Source organism: Carettochelys insculpta, chromosome 6, assembly GCF_033958435.1.
Source record: "Carettochelys insculpta isolate YL-2023 chromosome 6, ASM3395843v1, whole genome shotgun sequence".
NCBI lineage: Eukaryota > Metazoa > Chordata > Testudines > Carettochelyidae > Carettochelys > Carettochelys insculpta.
The window spans coordinates 59383429-59399752 of record NC_134142.1 but is presented as its reverse complement, the minus strand read 5'-3'; the positions used below and the strand labels follow the sequence as shown (position 1 = coordinate 59399752).

At 43.6% G+C, this 16324-nt stretch overlaps 1 protein-coding gene across 1 annotated transcript in view; it reads left to right on the top strand.

Moving 5' to 3' along the window:
• The window catches only part of FSIP1 (fibrous sheath interacting protein 1), a 145530-nt gene that overhangs the window by 17853 nt on the left and 111353 nt on the right, over positions 1–16324 (top strand). The window contains exons 7-9 of the mRNA XM_074996964.1: positions 4878–4990; positions 5790–5900; positions 13014–13178. Of these exons, the coding sequence (XP_074853065.1) occupies positions 4878–4990; positions 5790–5900; positions 13014–13178 (389 nt within the window). The remainder of the gene's footprint in view (positions 1–4877; positions 4991–5789; positions 5901–13013; positions 13179–16324) is intronic.

Sequence of the window (16324 nt, the reverse complement as noted above, 5' to 3'; positions counted from 1 at the left end):
CATATTTTTTTAATATGGTCTTTCAACTAATTGTGTATCCACTTAATAGTAATTTCATCTAGACCATATTTCTCTAGTCTGATTATGAGAATGTCACGTGGGACTACTTCAAAAGCCTTACTGAAGTCAAAATACATTACCTCTACTGCTTCTTCCCTGTTCATTAGGTCAAAAACTCTGTCAAAGAGGAAAATTAGTTGGTCCAGCATGATTTGTTCTTGTCCAGTCCATGGTGACTATTACTTGTAATCCTGTTATCCTCTGTTACAAATTGATAGTTTAATAATTTGTTTCAGTATATTTCCAGGCCTGAAATTTATTTGACTGCTCTGTAATTCTCTGGATCCTCTTTGTTTCCCTTTTGAAAGACAGTTACTCAGTTCATCCCTCTCTGGTCTTCTGGCATCTCACCTGTCCTCTATGAGTTCTCAAAGATAAAAGCTAATGCTTCTGAGATTGCTTCATCTAGTTATTTAAGTACCCTAAAATGATTTAATCAGTCCCTGCCATCTTGAATACATCTAATTTAGGTAAATATTCTTTGACCAGTTGTTTCCCTGTTTTGGCTTGTGTGCCTTCCCCCTTATTGTTGAGACACCCTTGACTTTTTAATGGGGACTGAAGCAAAACTGAGCCGCCTTGATGTGACCAGTTATTAGCTCTCTTTCCTTGATAAGCAGAGGACCTATACTTTCCAGTGTCTGTCTTGTGCTCCTTTATATACATATAAAGAACTTGTTCTCATTGCATTTTACTTCTCTTGCTAGATTTGTCATTTTGTGCCTTAGCCTTTTTGATTTTATCCCTATATGCTTGTGCTGCGTTTTGGTATTCATCCTTACATTTACCTATGTTTCCACTTTTTTGTATGATTCCCTGCTAGATTTCAGGTAATTAAAGTGTTCCCGACTGGGTCATATGCTTAATATAAGACATCACCTTAGGTATACAATTATTAGACTTATGCTCTAGAAACCATCTCTAAAGTTTGACAGTTGATGCAAAGTTGAGTATTACCCAGTCTCTAATGTTTCTACTTTGAATCAAGATTCGTGGGCCCTATTTAGTGTCTTCAGACTTCCTTAATCTTCTTCAAGTTTAGGGTTTTTCAATATTATTTATGGTACAGATTGAACTTTTCTTGATATTTGAGGATCTGCTAACCAACATCTGACATCTCTGCTATTTTTTGAGGTATTTCTGTTGTTTTGATGCTATTGCTTGTGAGATGCTACAGTAAACTTTTTCATATCTGGCATTCTATCATCCAGAACTCTCAGATAACCAGCATTTTAGCCATAAATAAATTTTAGTTACATTTTCCATAAGTACAGTATAGTGAAAGTAAATACAAATAAATACAGCAAATACAGTATGGCCGCATCTACACAGGGAGCTTCTGTCAACAGAACAGCCTTTTTGTTGACAAAACTCGCGAAGTGTCTATACAGCTAAAGCGCTCTGTTGACAGTTTGTCAACAAAACTTAGCTGTTCAGTCAGCAGTGTTATCTCTGTTCCCAATCAGGAATAGCATGAGTTACCTTGTAGACAGTGTAATGGAGTGCGGGGAGTGCGTGTGTGAGTCAGGCTGGATGTCCGAGGCAAGCAGCAGCTCCCAGTGGCTAAGGATGACCCTGGGGCTACAACTGGCAGGTAACACCTCTGCCTGAACAAAGAGCAGGAAGGAGCTGAGCTGGGTTTTGAATCGGGGGCGGCAGTTAGAGGCTAGGAAAAGGGAGAGCTGGAAGGCAGCCAGCCTGAGGAGGGGGAAAGCTACACCCCAGAGGGGCACCCCTTGGGGTCTTCTCCCCAGGACAGGTTGGAAGGACTGTCTCTGGCTGCTGTGCTGTCGCTTCTGTGAGAAACTGGGCTTCTGTTGTCTAATAAACCTTCTGTTGTACCTGCTGAGTGAGAGTCACTCCTGCCAGCGGACGGGGTGCAGTGCAGGGGGACCCCTGAACCCCATCACAGACAGTTCTCTTGATAGGGAAGGCTTCTGTCTCCCCAGGCAGCCCTGTTTGCAGAGCTTCCGGTTGCTCGCTCTGTCAAGAGAGGGCAGGGCAGTGTGGATGCTCTCTGTTGACAGAAGGGATTGCTCTTTTGATCTGCTTTTATGTGTACAGTAAGGTCTCAGAGTACGTGAACTCAGAGTTCGTGACCCTACTCTTACATGTCTGACCCTGATCCATCCGCCCCATTTAAATCACCTGCAGGTGGCTGGTTCAAGCTGCCCCTGCTGCCAGCACACAAGCCACCCTCCCCTTCCCTGTGCAACTCCAGCACGATCCTCTTACCAGCTCACAAGCTGCCCACCTATCCACCCCATGTGGCTCCAGCATGACCCCCATGCCAGCTCACAAGCCACCCCCCTCACCCTGTGCAGCTCTGGTGCGACTCTCCCCCCTGCCAGCTCGCAAGCTGCCCACCCTGCACGGCTCCAGTGCGACCCCTCCCTGCTGGCTCACATGCTGCCCGCTCTGCATGACTCCAGCGTGAACCCCCTGCTGGCTCACAAGCTGCCAACCTGCCCGCCTGCCCTCCCCCCACCCCACGTGTCTCTGGTGTGACCACCCTGCGCTGCTTACAAGCTGCCCACCCAGCCGTCCCCCCTGCTCCGCGCTGCTCCAGTGCAACCCCCCTGCCAGCTCACTACCCAGGCACAGCTCTGGTTCCGGCTCAACTCCCCACCCCCCGCAGCCCAGCTCACCACCTGTGCTCAACTCCACCCCTCACCCCATGCTTAGCTCACCTCCCCCCCGCCCGCCTCCCATAGCCCCAACCCACCGCCAGGCTTAACCCTCCCCAACTGCGCCCCCACCCCAGGACTTACCTTTCTGCTGTTTCCCCGGCTGCAGACCATGTGTTTTGCCGGGGAAAAAGCCAGACCCCAACTTGCATGAAATCGGGGTTTACATAAGGGTGCATGGAACGGAACCCTCGTGTACTCTGAGACCTTACTGTAGATCCAATCTGTCTACAGAGGTATTGCCGAGGTTTCTCTGTCAAAAGTGACTGCTTGTGTAGATTTAACCTATAAGTTTACAGCATGCAATACTACTGTTGTTGGTAAATAAAGTACTCTGCATACATTTTTGTTTGTTTCTTAATATCTAATCTTGTTTTTCTTTAGTCTTATGCATTGCCAGGTATGTCTCTCTGTTATCCATAACATTTGACTGTCTGGCAACCTCCCAGTCCTGGGGTTGCCAGATATGAAAGAGTTGACTGTATTTTGGCAGATATCATATTGAATTGTGCTTCAGTGCTTGTATTCTTCCCTCTCTATCAGATTCCAAAGGATGGCATTGGGCAGTTGCTCATTGAATCAAATGGTTATTTTCAGCCTGTGTACCTGATCACTGAGGAGTAGTAAAATATTTAAGTTGACATAGTCACCAGTATGCGAAGGATTCTCAGATCTCACAGCATTTTAAATGGTTCATAATAATTTGGTTTCTTGTTGATTGACCAAGATGGAAGGTTGGATGAGAGGGATTTGCTATAGATTATTCACAACAGGAGAGGTAGGTTGCCCATGTGTGTGGGAAGTGGGCTAAGGAGGAGGTGATACTTGCTGTGTATACTCAGTCTTCTTGGTATTGTGGACATGGTTGTAATTTTGATGTCTGTTGCATTTTTGGCTACTCTTGGGTTCCCAGATAGGAGCAACTGGCAAGATAGGCCCTGAGCCAGCAAAGCGGTGAAGGCTGTGCTTGACTATAAGTACTTGAGTAATCCCACTTAGTGGAACTATTTGTGTGCTTAATATTACATTTAATCCATTCACATTCTCTGTTGGAGTGGGGCCAGCATCTCTGTCCTCTATTCTAGACATTAGATTGCAATATTTCTTTGGTGCATTCCTTGCCACAGTTAGTTATGTCTCTGTCACTTCTGCATTAGATATTCTAAGTGGTTCTACCTTTGAAAACCATCAAGAGTTTGGCTTGCACAGAAAGTGGTGTTAAATACTTATTACACATGTGCTTGTCGAGTGCACTGGCTTCAGTGTGCAATGCAAAATGGTCATTTTTATCTAGAAAGGCCTGCATACTCTGGTTCTGGCTTGCTTAAAGGCAGTGTCTCTCCTGTGCTTTGTGATAACAATTAATATAGTTTGGGACACTTTTTTCCTAAGAGGCCCTAGAGTTGATCTCTGGAGGGTTGGAAGCAGGTTTCTCTTCCAACGGGGAGGCCCTCCACTTGCGACTTTACCTCCTTCATTGTTAAGTGCACAGACAGAGTTTGTTTGACCTTAGAGAATGTTCAGGCCTGCCAACAGGGAGTGAGAGGGTGTGGATGGGGGCAAAGAGGGCAGTTGCCTCCAGGCCTGGCCTTTCAAAGAGTCCTGGAGCTCCAACTACTGCCACAGCCAAAGTACCAGCAGTGGCAGCTGGAGCTCTGGGCCTCTTTGAATTGCCGCAGCAGCTGGGAGAATGCAGAAATGGGAAGGCTCAGCATCGTGATCCCAGTAGTGTTGAGCGCTGAATGCCTTAGGCCCTGTACCTTCTGCCATTGGCCCTGCCTCTTCTGGAGTGTGGAGCCAGGCCCTTTTCCCACATTGCCCCGGGGGCCCTGGCAGCACTCATCGTGGCAATGTGTCTAACATTTTTGAGTCACATCTCCTATAAAACTATTTTGGCCTTCACAAAACTGTAATCTTACTTAAGAAATAACTTTGCTAAATGGATACCCTGAAAAACTCACATTTGCCTCATTTAACTGTTGAAGTGATTATAACAGTTTTCATGGTAAATGTATGATGTATTTTCAATATTATAAACACAATAAATAATAGTGAAAATATGAATTACTGATTTTTGTCTTTTGGAGAGACAGCAGTCACATTTGTGTAATTATTTTTTCTGAACTTCAGACCATGTAAATGAAACTGAAACAAGCAGCTCAGTGAAAGTAACAGGAAAAACACACAGAAAAACTGAAACCAGAAGTAAAAATACTCAAGATTTTATTAAAAAGAACATTGAGGTATGCGTTAAAGTCTAATATTACTAAAGGATTAGAGTGTTACTGATGAGTACTAAATACATTGCCAAAAATATGACAGTGTGTAGACATTTCTACAAATAGGTTGGTGTCTTGATCAAAACATATTCCATTAACAGCTCTGGAAAAGTTAATCCAGGTTGAATGAACAACATTTTACTACAAACATTTGTTGCTCCTTGCAAAGTACTGTTGAGTATTCATCTTTCCCTGTGTGCCCAAATTTGCAAGTTAGGTCCCCATTTGCTTTTAGATGGTCAGTGACAGTGAGACAGTTTATATTTTCCAGTCTGTGCCTGGCCATAGCCTAAGCATTTTGTAGACAAGGACTTTATCATCTTTCTCTAAAAAAATGAAAAAGGAAATCTTGGTGTTTTTTAAAAGGTAATTGGTGGACACTGAATGATGCCGCAATGTGCCCTTTTCTTTGCAGTCAGTATTTTTCAACCCTGATGGAGAGGAGCAATTTATTGCTATTAGAAAGTAGTTCACTTTACAAACATCAGTTAGTTCTTGGCCCATCTGCTAAGATTCTCTGCAATAAGGTTGCCATGTATGGAAGAGGTTTTTTGATGTGGACACACTTCTGTGCCATGAATAGAAATAAGAATACAAATTTACTTCCTACAGGCCACCATATTTTTGAGTGATTGTGATGAGCTAGGTTTTGGGTTTTAACTAGTTAGCACGGAAATGAAAACCTGTTTTCCATTGGCAGTATTCTGAGAAAACCCACTTTTAGAGTTTTATTTTTTATACTTTGTGTCCATAAATACTTTAGCTGGCAAAGGATTCAGGGAGCCAAGTGATTATGCTAGAGGAAGAAAAGAAAAGATTGGTCGAACTGTTGAAAGATATAGAAGATGATGGCAATGAAATTCAAGGCACTGAGGTACCATTTTTTTTTCTACTTTCACTGACTCACGAGTGGATTTTCACAGATATTTAAGATGTGGAAAAAAGGTAAATGCTAAAGTGGCAAAGATTGCAGATGATACAAAATTACTCAAGTTAGTCCAAAGTACACTACAAAGAGTTAAAAAAGGGTCTCAGAAAACAGGGTGAATGGGTCAATAAAATGGCAGATGAATTTCAGTGTTGGTAAGTATATGGGCTGCAGATATAACAGACCAGGGGAGAGTGTGCCTCCACTGGTGCTGCCACATTCATGGGACACCCTCTGCCCTCATCGCAAGGTTTTGCAGTGAAGTTTTTACTTTATTATGCCTCATGCAGGTTCTAGGGCAGTTGAAGAAACTGTATGTGCTACTCAGTTTCCTGGGTTCCTGTGGGAAATTACTGAGGAACCCAGGAAACTGAGTACCACATACTGCTGCCTCAGCTACCCTAGTACCTACACAGGGCATATCAAAAGCATCTTTGAATAGATGCTTTTACTAGGAGCAGCATGGGTCAGGGGAGGAGAGGTGCAGCTAAAGGTGGACCAGCGCTCCTCTGGGAAGGTGTGTGTTGGTGGTGGGGTGGGGGGAACACATCTCCTGCAGACAAAGGTGGAGGGGGTGTGGGGAGGAGGCTCCTCTGGCCAAGGGAAGGAGTAGGAGGTCTTGGGGCTCTGGCCACAGGGGGAGGGATCGGGTAAAAGGAGTGGCTCAGGGGGCTAGCTTCTCCAAAGTGTGTGTGGGGAGGGCTCCATACATTGTGCATACGTAAGTACAAAGAAATACACATTGGAATACATTATCCCACCTGAATGTACAAAGTCATGAAGTCTACATTAGCAGTTATCCCTCAAGAAAAATCTTGGAGTCATTGTAGATAGTTCTATAACAACATCTACTCAATGTGCAGTGGCAGTCAAAAAAAACCAAAACCTTAACAGTGTTAGGACTATTAGGAAAGGAATAGCTAAAAGACAGAAAATATCATAATGCCACTATCTAAATCCTTTGTATGCCCACTCCTTAAGTAACTGCATCTAGTTCTGGTTGAGTGATCTCAAAAAAGAGGTATTAGAATTGGAAAAAGTATGGAGGAGGGCAACCCCACCACGGGTCAGATGCTGGGAAGTGAAGCCCTGAGCATAGTGGTTCAGATAGGATTCTGACCAGAGTCCAGAGGTTCCCCACCCCATCTTACATCAGTGTTAGAGTGGAAATTTGCTGAAGGTATGCAACTGAGTGCCTAAATGGCAAGTTTAAAGTGTTACTTGACATGTGTCCTTCTCTGGGAACTGTACCTTGACACAGCTGTGCCAGAGGTTCTAACCACTGGTAGAGCCACCCAAGCTTAAAGCATAGGGACCAGATTAAAGGAGGTTTAGTGACAGGCCAGGAAACTATCTTTATATGGTGTGTGGGTAGTCCGTCGTGTCCAATGATGACGTCTTGAGCTTGCACAGGCTCTTTGGTTGTGGACTTGCATGTGACTGAGGAATCCAAGCTTTGAACGGCATGGGCGTTCCCAGTGGGGGCAAGGGAATTGTCCTGCTTCTGTTGGTGCAGCTTGTGCTGTTGCTTTCTTCCTCTCACGACCATCAATGAGGCGTACACATCACTGATCTTCAAAGTTGTCATACGCATGTCTTATGAGAGCACGCCTGCCTGTTCGGTCTTTTGCATGCTGCTGTAGCTGATCTGGTTTTAAACCAGCATGAGCAATGTTGGCTTTCACGCAGTCTTTATATCTCTTGTGAGGCCTACCTGGATTCCTTTTGCCCTGGGAGAGTTCACCGTATCCTTATAAAACATTACCTTAAGCTGTGTCTTGACTTTTTTTCATATTGATCTTATAAACTCAAAGTCAATTTGTCCACCACTGTTCCGGAAAGTTGACTTACATTTTCTCCATGTTAATTTATCGCATCTCCATTGCCTTACCAAGTTTAACTGCATGAGCAATGCATTGTGGATATCTATCCCACAGTGCCTTAGCCCTGTTGCGTTCTGGGGTTTTGTACCATTGGGTTGTGGAAAAAAAAATTGCCTCAGTTGCTTGTGCGTGTTTGATGTCACTATCCCAGAATACAAAACACTGTTCCAGTATTCAGAGCCCCCACTAACTGTGTGAAAATGAATGGGAGATCGTGCCATTTTCTCTGGCATAGCGCTAGCGCTAGAATGGATCCTCAGATGCTTCAAATCATTACATAGGTCATTATGGACACTTCCTGGAATGTCGCACAATGTTTGCTTGGATGAAGGCAGTGGGCTGAGATGATGGTTGTGGCTGTGGATGATGGAGATGAAACTGATGAGCTGCAGACGAGGAACTTAGAATGCTGGCTGCCCTGGATGCATTGGTTACAATGGAATGTTGTTTTTGGACTCTTGAAACCCGTACACACTGGTGGAACCACATTGTTTTGGAGGCCTGGGATGACCAGCAGTGGGTATAGAACTTTTGTATGCGCAAGTCCACTTCAATGGAACTTTGTGACTAGCTGGTCCCCATCCTGAAGCACAGCAATACAAGAATGAGACTGGCTTTCATGGTTCACAATCAAGTTGCAATTACTCTGTGTAAGTTTGCAATGCCCAACAGTTACCGGTCAGTGGCATATCTATTTGGGGTGGGTAGATCAACAGTGGGGGTCATTACAATGCAGGTAGCCAATGCAATCTGGTGGCATCTCATGAGGAACACTGTGACCCTGGGAGATGTTCAGCACATAGTGGATGGCTTTGCTGCCATCGGGTTTCCTAATAGTGGTGGGCCAATAGATGGCATGCACTTCCACATCATGGTCCCAGGCCAATTGGCCTCAGAGTATATAAACCAAAAGGGATACTTTTTAATAATGTTGCAAGCAGTGGTAAGATCACTAAGGTTGTTTCAGTGACATCAACGTGGGATGGTCAGGAAAGGTTCATGATGCACGCATCTTCAGAAATTCTAGTCTGTACAGAAAGCTCCTGGATGTGACTTTTCTCTCAGACCAGAAAATCAAGATTGGCGACATGGTGATGCCTAAAATAATACTGGATGACCCTGCTTTACCCTCTGTTTCCTTGCTTCATGATGTATGCATCTTCAGAAATTCTGGTCTGTACAGAAAGCTCCTGGATGTGGCTTTTCTCCCAGACCAGAAAATCAAGATTGGCAATCAAGATGCCTATAGTAATACTGGGTGATCCTGCTTACCCTCTGTTTCCTTGCTTCAGGAAGCCATATACAGGCAGCCTGGATTGCAGCAAGGAGTACTTCAACTACTGAATGGTGGTGGAATGCGTCTTTGGCTGTTTAAAACCGATTCAGGTGCCTACTGACCTGTTTGGACCTTTCCAAAACTAATGTCCCCACCGTGGTTGCAGCGTGCCATATTTTGCATAACCTTTGTGAATCCAGGTGGGGGAATTTCATGACAGCTAGGGAGTGCAGAGGCAGATGTCGTGAGCAGGGTTTATGTGCAGCTGCCCACAAGGGCATTCACCAATGCAAACTCAGAGGCAGTGGCAGTCAGGGAGGCTTGAAATATAGCTTTATGGATAATTGGCAGCCATATGATTCTGCTGTATTTGATTGTTGTGGTACCACTCCCACTCCCCACAATGATTTGTACACCTCACTACATGTGAACCAATAAATCAGACCATAGCTTTCACAAAAAGAATACTTTTATTTTGGGTGGGGGTGGGAGTGAGGGTTAAGGTGCAGGGAAAAGGAGGAATGTAAAGGGATGGTTATTTTCAGAAAAAGAATGTTTGTATTTTGAGGGGAAGGCTAACGGTGGTGTTGTGTTCTTTTTTTAAACAGGGGTGCACACATGCTTTGGTAACCCCTGCCACCACCCCGGACCCTCTGGCATGAGTTCTCTGTGGACCTTTATGTAGCGGCAGGCAGCTGTGCTATCAGCCCTCTCCATCCCTGCCCAGGTCCCTTTGCCAAACTCCCTGCAGTGATTTGTGCACCCCACCCCACCCCACCATACATGTGAATCAAGAAATTGGTCTGTGGTTGTTGTAAAAAGAATACGTTTATTGGTGGGCGTGGGGGAGAGGGTTAAGCAGCAGGGAAAGAAGGGGTGTTAAGGGTGGTAGAATAACCTTTTGCAGTAGAAAGAGTTCTTGGGGGTGGAGTGACAGACTGTCCTTGCCCTCTGTCCCTGCATTTGAGGACTGCAACGAGTGGGGTGGGTGACATGGATTCAGGGGAGCCCAAGCAGCAGGGAGTGGAGCCTGCAAACTGAATACTGTGTAGGGAGTCCCTTTGCAGCTCCAGCATGCAGTGCGGGACCTTAGTTTGCTCTCTTACAGCTATGAGGAGCTCTGCCAAGTCCTCTCTCAGGTGCACTGATTCCTCTCTCCTGAACTCCAGGACACTCTGCTGCCACTGTTCCGTGGCTCTCTGGCTGGCAATGGCTTAAGTCAGCCTGCTCCAGCTGCTGCAGGATAAGGTTCTGCCTGGACCTTTTGTGCTTCCTCATCCTGTCTCCCATGCTGAGGATGCTTGCTGAAAAGTGAAGGTCAGAACTGAGATACAAAGTGCTTACACATAGAAGGAATGGGTCTCTGTCTTTACAGTCAGTGAAACTTTCTTTTCTCAAGGCCACTTTTGGCTTCTTAAGGGTAACAAGGAATTGAACTCTGTATTGCACAAACACTGTATTGCATTTATCCAGACCATTTCATTGTGGACATGATAAGCTATTGCTGACTTTACTAGGTGTGGCAGGGTGGGGGTAGTATTTAAAGCAGGGGAATCTGGCTGGTGTCTGGGAGCAGGATCTGCAAAGTCCAGTGGCCATGTGGCAAGGGGGAAGGTTTTGATTCCAGTTGCATGGCTGGGTGGGTGGGGAGGGATCTGTGTAAAGTACAAAGCTGGGTATGCTATTGTGCAAGCCGCAATAAGTCAGGCCTGCCCAAAAAACTTGTGGAAAAAATACAAGAGTACCTAGATGAGACCTTCCTGGAGATCTCCGAAAAGAATAAGTGCTCCATCCCCAGAAATATTAGCACACTCTTCTGAGGGGCATAGATCCACTGAAAACCTATCCCTTAACCCAGCCGCAACCCTCTTGTAGCATTCTAGAAAAAAATATTCACCAGAACAGCTGGGCCCTGGTGGTTCTGGTGCCGGCATAGAGTGGACCAGCTTGAGGTCAAGGGTGAAGAGCTCCAGGCTGTTCGGAATGGCTCCTTGGGTGCTTGCTGGTTGCCCCATCCTCCTCTCCATTGGCCTCTTTCTCCTGCCCCCTCGCTAGGCTCAGCTCCTTGCGGCTACTCCTGGACTCCACAGAACAGCCTCCTGAAAAGTCCAAATTAAGATTGGGCCCCATCATCAAGTTCCTCCCAAGAATGGTGTCCAGCTGTTCATAATACCGGCATGTTTTGGGAGATGACCTGGATAGCCCGTTTCCTTCCCGGACTTTATGATAATCCTGCCAGAGTTCTTTCACCTTCACCCAGCATTGCTGATTGTCCTGGGAGGAGTAACCTCTGTTGGTCATTCCACGTGAAATCTTTTCATTTATGTCCGCATTTTGCTTGCACACTCAAAGTCTGTCCGCCACTGACTCCTCTTCCCAAACAGCAAGGAGATGCATGATCTCATTATGGGACCATGCTGGAGCTCTCTTGTGACCTACTGAGGCAGTGGCTACCAATGTGATGGATAGAAAGAAATTCAGGTTTCCCGGTGACCCTTAAATTTCTCAGGCTTCCTGGTGATGAATTCAAATTCGCAGACTTTCTGTTACTGACTTCCTTCACACCTGGAGTCCAGCGGAGATGGAAGCAGCCAGAGTGGACAACTGTGGGGCATTGCAGGATACAGTACATACGGGACACCTCTGGTGGCTAGTAAAGTTGATTTAAAGACATGGTGTTTCCACACTAGCATTAAATTGGACTTCTAAATTTGAACTTGGTGCTACACAGACTTGCTTTGTACCTGTAATAATATCAGCCTTAGTGCTCCCTGAAATTAACATAATGGTATTTACAGCAAAGACAGGGACATTGTAAAATTGAACTAACTGCCTTAAAATTGACTTTGTGATGTAATCTAGACATAGTCTAATAGAAACAGAGCAAGGTAGCAGTTTGAACAAGAAGCGCGGTAGAGATGATGAAGCATTGTTTATGTCCTAAATGATGCTCTCTAAATGTGGGAAGGGTTCAGATACCAAATTCATGTTCGTGTATGTAGTCATATGCCTAACATTCACAAAAGCAGGCTCTCATGAATGTTCTCTCTTCAACTAGTCTTTTGTCTCGATTCTTCTTACTTTTGTCATATTCCTACTTTGATTACCAGGTTATACTGGTTTGCTAGCTGTGGCATCTGATTTCTTGGGGGAGAAGTTATAATTTTGAAGCTTACGCCCATCCGTGAACTCACATATACATTACATTAATGAGGTTTTACTTATGTTTGAGGGGAAACCTTTATTCAGAGCCCATGTTTTTAAGCATTTGAAAAATCTAAAAATTGTCTCTTGACTTAAAATTTCTTTTGTTTATTATGTAATGACCTGTTTGTTGGCAGAGTTCCATTTGATTGCTGTTTCTGAGATTATTTTTACATGTCAAGAAGTCTGAAGTTTTGTTTTTGTTTTCCTTTCTGGTACCTGTCTTCATTAGAAGATTTCTAACTTTAATGAGGACATGTTTCTCTTGTTAAAAAAACCTTTGGTTTGAAAGGAAGAAACTGTAAGTGCTGTATTGCAAAACTTTACTGTTATATGTGCAGTATATTTTCTGTTAAATTTTAATGAGTCATGGAAATACAATGGTATAAATGCTTATCTTTGAAGGATGGAGCGTTTTAATAATGGAGATTTGCATACACTTTAAATTATAAATTAGTTATATTTAAGAAAAATGTAAAATGTATGGGTACAATTATTTGTTGGGATTTTGTTCTCTAGTGGGAACCTCATTAATTTCAGGGGAGCTCAGGTATACGCTGCTGTGGCTGAGAGTTCTCTGTATATGAGTGCAGAAAATAACATTTCTTTGAGAAGTAATACATATTGCTGTTGACTGCCTTAAACTGACATTTTATCTGGTCATATGAAATAATCATTCCCTTTTACTTTTTATAGAAAGATGTATCTAGTTTGCTAATACCAGGAGAAGGCTACACACCTGAACCAATGGAATATCATCACCTAAATGAAATAGATGCTAAGCTCCAAGCAGTACTCTCTAATGAAGATTTCTCTGCAAGTCACAGCTCCTATTCAAAAGTCCCAAGCCAAATTTATGAGGTACAGTGGTGCACAATACTTATGAATTTTATAGATTTCTTTTTGGGACTATGTGTTGATGTTTAATGAAAATAAACGGGTAGAGAACTGCACTCTGCACTGAAATATATTATCAGGAAGTTTCACATGCAAAGTCTGAATACTGCAACTTGAATGTTATGAAACACAAAATGGACTTCAGTTGCTCTTTGATAATATGATGTTAACATAGATGCTAACAATTCTGTCTTTTGGGGGACTAAAACTGAGTTTCCTCTTTTGTTTTTGAAGATTTGGATGGTTTTCCATGAGCCATTGTTGAAGCATGTGCATTGAGAAACAGTAACAAATGTAGTGAAAATAATCCCCCTTTGGGTATTAGTAGCAGTAAAAGGCCTTAAAGTTCTTTTACTTGGAAAAAAGCATTGTTTACATTTTGTGCATGGAGGAGTCTAAATTCTCATTTTTGTCTTCCAGTAACATAGGCTACCAAGTTCTTTCAAAAGATTTTTTGAAAGAAGGGGCTCTTCTGAAAGATCCCATGGAGCATCTCCACACAAAATATGCTCTTTTGATCCTAAATCGAAAGAACACGGCTCTTCTTTTGGAAGCCATCTTCCGTTCCCAGATCAGGAAGAGCGCATTTTTCTGAAAGATTCTTTTGGGAAAAAGCAAATGTAGATGCTCCGTGGGCCCTTTTTTGAAAGAGCAGTCTTCATGGTGCCCGATTTTTCAACCCCTAGCCCATTATTTTGAAAGAGCTGGGGCTATGGGGACGGTCTCTTTTGAAAGAGTGGATTGCTCTTTCCATCTGCTTTTTTGCATGTAGATGGGATCATCTTTTGAAAGATCACTGTAGTGTAGATGCACCCAGAGTGTACTTTGAAATTATGGACAGAAAGTTTGGGTTGACTAAAGCAAAGTACTGGTCTGTATATTTGAAACTATTGACTAAAAATGCATAGTACAGTATTCATGCTTGTAAACAAAAGTAATGCAGAGACATATCTCTATTTTTGTGTCTCTTTACACAGATTTGTTCTCTGGTACTGCATCTACCATGTTGTTGGGATAGATGATTTTACAGAGCCATACATTTGCAAAACCATGAGTTCTCAGTCATCTTTTTATCAAAAACCCAAAAATCTCTTTTAGCTAAAGAGGAGTAAATTTTTCTTTTCTCCTTTATGGCATCCCGTTCCTGACATTTTGTGTAATAGAAATGTTCCTCCAGCTGTGTGAGTGCAGGAGCAAGTTCTTCATGGTACTGATGACTTCTGGTTGTTAATTTAATCACATTCATAAATATAGTTAACTGGCAGATGATGTAACTCGCTTTGCTTAGCTCTTAAATTGAAGTAATTTTTTGAAAATGAAAAATGTACATACTGTTTTCAGTGACATCTGGAGAAGAGGCAGCCTGCAGACTACATGAGGGGGTGCTGGAGGCTGGGGGCATCCCCCAGAACATGGTCCTACCCCAACAGCCTGTAGGCTGCAGGGGGGCTGCTAGGTGGGGGGACAGTTAGAGAGTGGGCAGCCCCCAGAGCCTGGCCTACTCGGACATCCTGCAGGCCATGGAGGGAAGCTGGATGGAAGCATTCCTCTGAAGTCCGCCCGCTCAGATAGCCTGTAGACTCTGTGGGGATAAAGCTGACCTGGGAGTATTCTATGTAGAAAACCAAAACTGTGAGAAAGCTTTTGTCTTATCTCTCCTTCTCTCCCCAAAATTCTGTAACACGAGCAAGATCTTGAAACTTTTTTCTTCTGCTCCAGTTCTGAAATATCCACTCTTTTTGATTTGTCCAAAGCCTCATCATTTCCTGCCTCAATTACTGCAGTCTCTTTCTCTTGGATGTTTCAGTGCTAACTTCTGCTCTCCCTGTTCAATCAAATTGTTGCTGCCAAAAGCCTTTCTTGTCTGCTGCTTCAAGTTGTCTTTTCTGAGTCACTCCACTGCAATTTAAACTTCTTGCTTTTGCATTCGAGGATTTACCCCATAATCCCTCTTTACATCACTGAGTCAGTCATTTGCTTTTCCTCAGCTTCTTCTGCTCCGTCGGTGATTTCTGCCTGTCTCTTTTATTCAGTTTTGTCACAGAGCCTCCCTCCTGTTCCTTATTCTTGAAATTCTTTCTCCGGTTCATCAACCAACACCCCGATCTCATTGAAATCCTTCATTAAAAACTCATTTTTGCCATATTTCCTACAGAAGTGAGACAGAAGAAAGCTGACCAAACTAAACAATAGAGGATAGAGAATTTATTACCCTTGTCCATCCTTGCTTTTCCTTTCCCTTCTTCTCTTTTTCCAGGGGCAAGGTGCGAGGGGGGCCCAGCTCTCTGCTCCTGAAAGAGGTAGGGCCAAGGACGAAAGAAGCAGGGCATGGGACAGTCAGTGCTGGTCCCCCCTGTGTTCCCTCTGAGTTGCTTGTGGAGTGGTGCACATGCTCTGTGCTTTTCAAAGGAGCCCAGAGCTTCGGCCACGGCAGCAGTCGGAGCTCCTGGCTCCTTTGAAATGCTGAGCCTAGGAGCCATTTCCTCCTTCCCTCCTGCCTCCCAGTTGGTAGGCCTGCTTTGTCTATTAGCTCATATGTGTTGTCACAGTTTATTCAGGTTGTATACTCTAGGATCCTGCCTTGTAGTTGCTTTGTAAGGCACCTCACACATTTCTCAGCGATTGAAAAATAATAATAGTTATTGGAGTTTAAGAAGAGAGCATTTACTTCAAATATTTCTTGTTGAATGATCTGGGGATTTTCACTTTCCTGCATTTACAGTGTTGAACTTTTAGAATGAATAACTTGATTTATAAACCTCAACTGTGACAGATCTGCTCCACATCAGATATAACATGCTCCAAAATAAAATCATCTCTTTTACAGATTGTTCTGCTGAAGATTTAGAAGAGTATGAGCAATACAGATATTCTCTGAGGTTAGGTAACCAATAATACATACAAGGGCATGGAGCTATGGTGTTTTGCATGCTTTATCATACAGCCAAAGGCTAAACAAATAATAAGTGCCTAAGAAAAGGTTACCAAAAGAGGGAACAAATTAAGAGAGAAACCAGAAGAAAGAACATATCTTCTTTAGCACTTGCCTTTCACTCACTCTCATTTAGTAGATGAGCTACATTTAGTAGTAATCACTCAAAATAAGCTTT